Source organism: Buceros rhinoceros, unplaced genomic scaffold, assembly GCF_000710305.1.
Source record: "Buceros rhinoceros silvestris isolate BGI_N320 unplaced genomic scaffold, ASM71030v1 scaffold10175, whole genome shotgun sequence".
Classification (NCBI taxonomy): Eukaryota; Metazoa; Chordata; class Aves; order Bucerotiformes; family Bucerotidae; genus Buceros; species Buceros rhinoceros.
In genome coordinates this window covers 37,619-41,441 of record NW_010413430.1, presented here as the reverse complement: position 1 = coordinate 41,441, position 3,823 = coordinate 37,619, and the positions used below count along the sequence as shown (strand labels likewise).

Here is a 3,823-nt window from a genome sequence, read left to right as displayed (position 1 = left end):
TTCTTTAAACTTCTTTGTAACTTAGAGTTCTGAAATACATAATGATTCGTAATCTATTTTGCCTATTATTCCTCCTGCCCCCTTTCATAGGAACACAGGAAGTTCAGATGTGACTTATAAAGACAGGAAGTGTGTAACAAATGAGCCAGCCTTACTTCTCTATAGCTATTCAATATAAATATTAGTATGACTTTTGAGTGTAACTTTCTATTGGTGGTATTATACAGTTGTTTAGTACAGCTGTTGACAGTGAAGTCTAATCTTTGGGGTTTTTTTTCCTCCTAGAGCACAACAATGGAAGAAACAGCTATATGGGAACAACACACAGTGACTCTTCACAGGGTAAGTTCATACAATTGGTTGTGTGTGCCTAACGCAGGATACTGGTGGCTTTTGAAAACAATAGGAAAAAGCCAGATGTCAGGAAGTAAAAGAAAAGGAAACTGTCATATTCCTTTGTTTAAATTTAGAAGTGTTGTAAAAGCTCCATTTGATAGTGGCTCTATTTGTTAGGTTTCAGAGATAAGCCTACCTGCAAATAATCATGCCAGAAGCAAAGCTTTAGATTACTTTTGTATGTAACTGTAGTTATTAATGTAAGTGTTCATTAATGATTGTGTTGTAACTATACTTAAATGTTTTTTAAACTTTATTTGCAGGGGCATAAAACAGTGTAGGTCAGTATAAATAAATATGTTCAAAGCTGCCTTACTTGCCACTTTAGTGGCTGAAAATAGTGATTTTTGTAATATGTGCTAGGAATCAGTGAATAGAAAGACAGCTTTTACATTTATGGTTTTGCTTTTCATTTGTGACGTTCTTGTAGCATTAGATTAAGTAAATGAGGCTACTTCAGTTTAGTTGGAAGGAGTGAAATACATCCAGATCTCAGTTATCCTTAAAGATACCTAGAACTTTAATAGAGTTGGAATAGACCTGAAATGCCCCTCTGAGTGGTTGTCGTATATTTGCTGTGTGAGTTTATCTGCTCCACTTGGCTGAACTACAGAACTGCTAGAGACCATCTACTGTCAGCCACACAAAAAACATTTTGAAGAACTTAACTTGCTTTTCCTAGTGAGGCACACTGAATAAAGTCGCTCCAGTTCGAGCTTACCTGAGGACAGTAAGCTGGCTGAATGATGGAATTGATGACACTTAGCATGTGCTGAATTTCTGTGGGGTAGATGCAAGTCAGGCTTCATGTTACTAGCTTCTGGTTTTACTGGTACTTTACTCTTGGGATTCACCGAACTTTTTTGTACATCCTGTCAGTATTTGCCTTCAGAAATGAGGCTGCACAGGTCACTGGAGGAATCTGATCCGGAATAAATTTGTCCAAAACCTTAGCAAGCTCCCCTGGGAGAGGCAGAGAAGTCCAGAGTTGGTGTCAGTGTAGATGAACTTTTGTCTCCTCACAACTACCTACATAGGGGCAAGCAGATCTGTTTTCTCTCCAAGTGCCCCCAAGAAACTATGTAACTGTGGTTTCTTCTTCCATTTTAACAGGTTTTTTTTGAATGGTATTTGATAAAAAGTACTTAATGAGGAAGGACACTAATACGTAATATAGTGATCAGCCTTGATAACAGGGGGAAAATGCAAGTGGTTTGTTAGGTGGTATGTGTGTGTTTTGGCAGAGATACATAGAATATTCTTGGCGATGTTTATTCTGTTTTGAGACTCATTTTTTGAAAGTATGCAACTAGTCATCTTAGTATTGGTGACTGGGTTTGCAAATCTACTCTATGAAAAAAAGACGACAGGCAGCAGGATAAGGTTTACAGTGGGTTTCTGCATATCTGCTGGCCTTAGCCTGATATGATCGTATTTCTTTTTATGGCTGGAGAACTATTAGAATTTTTTTGTTTATGGAAAGATAGAGAACATTTAAATGACATTTGTCATAAATATAGATGTCTCTATCTCTGTTCTCCCTTTCCCACTCAAATATAGTGGAAACAATTCTGTTAGAGTAATGGAAAACTGAAAGATGAAGCTATGGCATGAGAAATGGGAAATACTCCTGTTCTGAAAGGAGGTTTTGTCACCTATTTTCATAGGCTATTATATATCCTCTTTGTCAACTATTTAAAACTGAAAGAAAACCTCAGCTCTGGTTGTAAGTAGTCATTATGATCCTTTAGACGGTTCTTCCGCATGGCACAGGGTTTCACTTAATTCTTGAATCTCAGCCATGGCTTCTGGTTCATCTGAGTGGAATGTATCTTGAAAAGATGTCCAGTCTTCCTTTAGCGAAGTAAAATGAATGTAGAAGAGGCAGTAAGGTGTGCCCCCCCACATGCTTGCCCAAGCTGGTTAGACCACCTTATTTTTTTCATACCTGGCAGTGGTCTGTGGCAACTGTTGAGATTTGGTTTCTGAGCAGTACTCTCCAAATCTTTGTTTTAATACTGTGTGGTCTTGCTAACTGCTTACAAGCTAAATGTGGACCATCTCTTTGTGACCTTTGCTTTGGGCGGAAATAGGAAACTGGTTTTTTGAGCAGTAATTACTGTCCGAAAAGCTGAACATCATGTGTCTTACAGCCAGATGCAGACTGACACGTTACTTCTGCTGTCACTGTAAGGTTATGAAACTCATTGCTGAAGCTGGGTCACTTATGGCAAAAAGTCTGTAAAAAGAAAAAGCTAAGTCTGCCAGCATAGAGTGTATGCTGTGTGAAATGGAGAGGAGGACTTGACTGAAACTTGATCTTTTCCATCCAGTGACTACATTTCACATAGCTGAAAATTTCAAAGTAAATTATTGAGTAAAATACAGCATTTAAACAGTAATATCCTTCTGACGGTGATTTCTGGGCAGTGGTGGAGGAGCTAGATAGCTTGCAAATCAGTTACATTTAGCAAGTTTATTTCCCATCCTTACTGCAGAAATGTATCATTGCTGTATCTTGAAATATCTAACAGGAATAACTTTTCAGAGGCATTGACCTTGCTGTAGTGGCAGGTCACCCCAGAGGGAAAAGATTGAAGCAAATTACTTTTGTTAAAATGCAGATGATTTGCAAGTGCTGACAAGGTTTTGATGTATTTAATGGTACAAGTGATCTTGGTATTATTCCTAAGAATGAAGCCTGGAGTCATACTACTATGTGCCGTGATCCTGTCAGCTCCTGAGCTCAGCGAGGTCAAGCTGGGTAAATACCATAATGTGAAACCTTGAAGAAAGTGTTGCAGGAAGTGACGTGGGTTTGAACTGCTTAACTTTACTCAGTGGTGTGAAATGGAGGTCTTACTGATGAATACCTGAGGGCCAGGCCGTAAAAGTGCAAATGGGATCTCTGATATTTTGCCCTTGGGAGAGGTTAGGTAGTTAGTCTGAAACTCTCTGGCTTCTCAAAGTGGTTTTTTATTTATTTTTAATCTCTCCCCTCTTCTTGGATTGCATAGCATTTCATGGTTTGTTGGATCTTTTTCTTCCAAAAAGTTGTATTGATCCCATGGAACCTTTTTGTGTTTGATGCAGGAATGTGAATTCTGACAATGTAAATACCAAAGTAAAAAATACTTCTTTTGTTAATTATAGGCCCCTGGATTTGGATTTGGTATTGCAATATCTGGAGGAAGAGATAATCCTCACTTTCAGAGTGGTGAGACATCAATAGTTATTTCTGATGTGCTGAAGGGAGGCCCAGCAGAAGGACTGCTACAGTAAGTGCCAAACTGTCCCTGGATTCTGATTTGGGGAGCGTTCATCTTCTTCAGTGGTGACTTCAGCTCTGAATTGTTTTCCTCTCAAGATACCTACCTGTAACTGTTTGTATAGTAGATTTATAATACAGGTAGTTTGTTCAGGAATG

At 38.6% G+C, this 3,823-nt stretch overlaps 1 protein-coding gene across 3 annotated transcripts in view; it reads left to right on the top strand.

Moving 5' to 3' along the window:
- Window positions 1-277: 277 nt before the first annotated feature.
- TJP1 (tight junction protein 1) overlaps window positions 278-3,823 on the top strand; it is a 40,758-nt gene continuing 37,212 nt past the window's right edge. For all 3 annotated transcript variants that reach the window (XM_010136727.1, XM_010136725.1, XM_010136726.1), the window contains exons 1-2: window positions 278-342; window positions 3,550-3,674. In XM_010136727.1, the coding sequence (XP_010135029.1) occupies window positions 295-342; window positions 3,550-3,674 (173 nt within the window). In that variant the 5' untranslated portion in view covers window positions 278-294. The remainder of the gene's footprint in view (window positions 343-3,549; window positions 3,675-3,823) is intronic.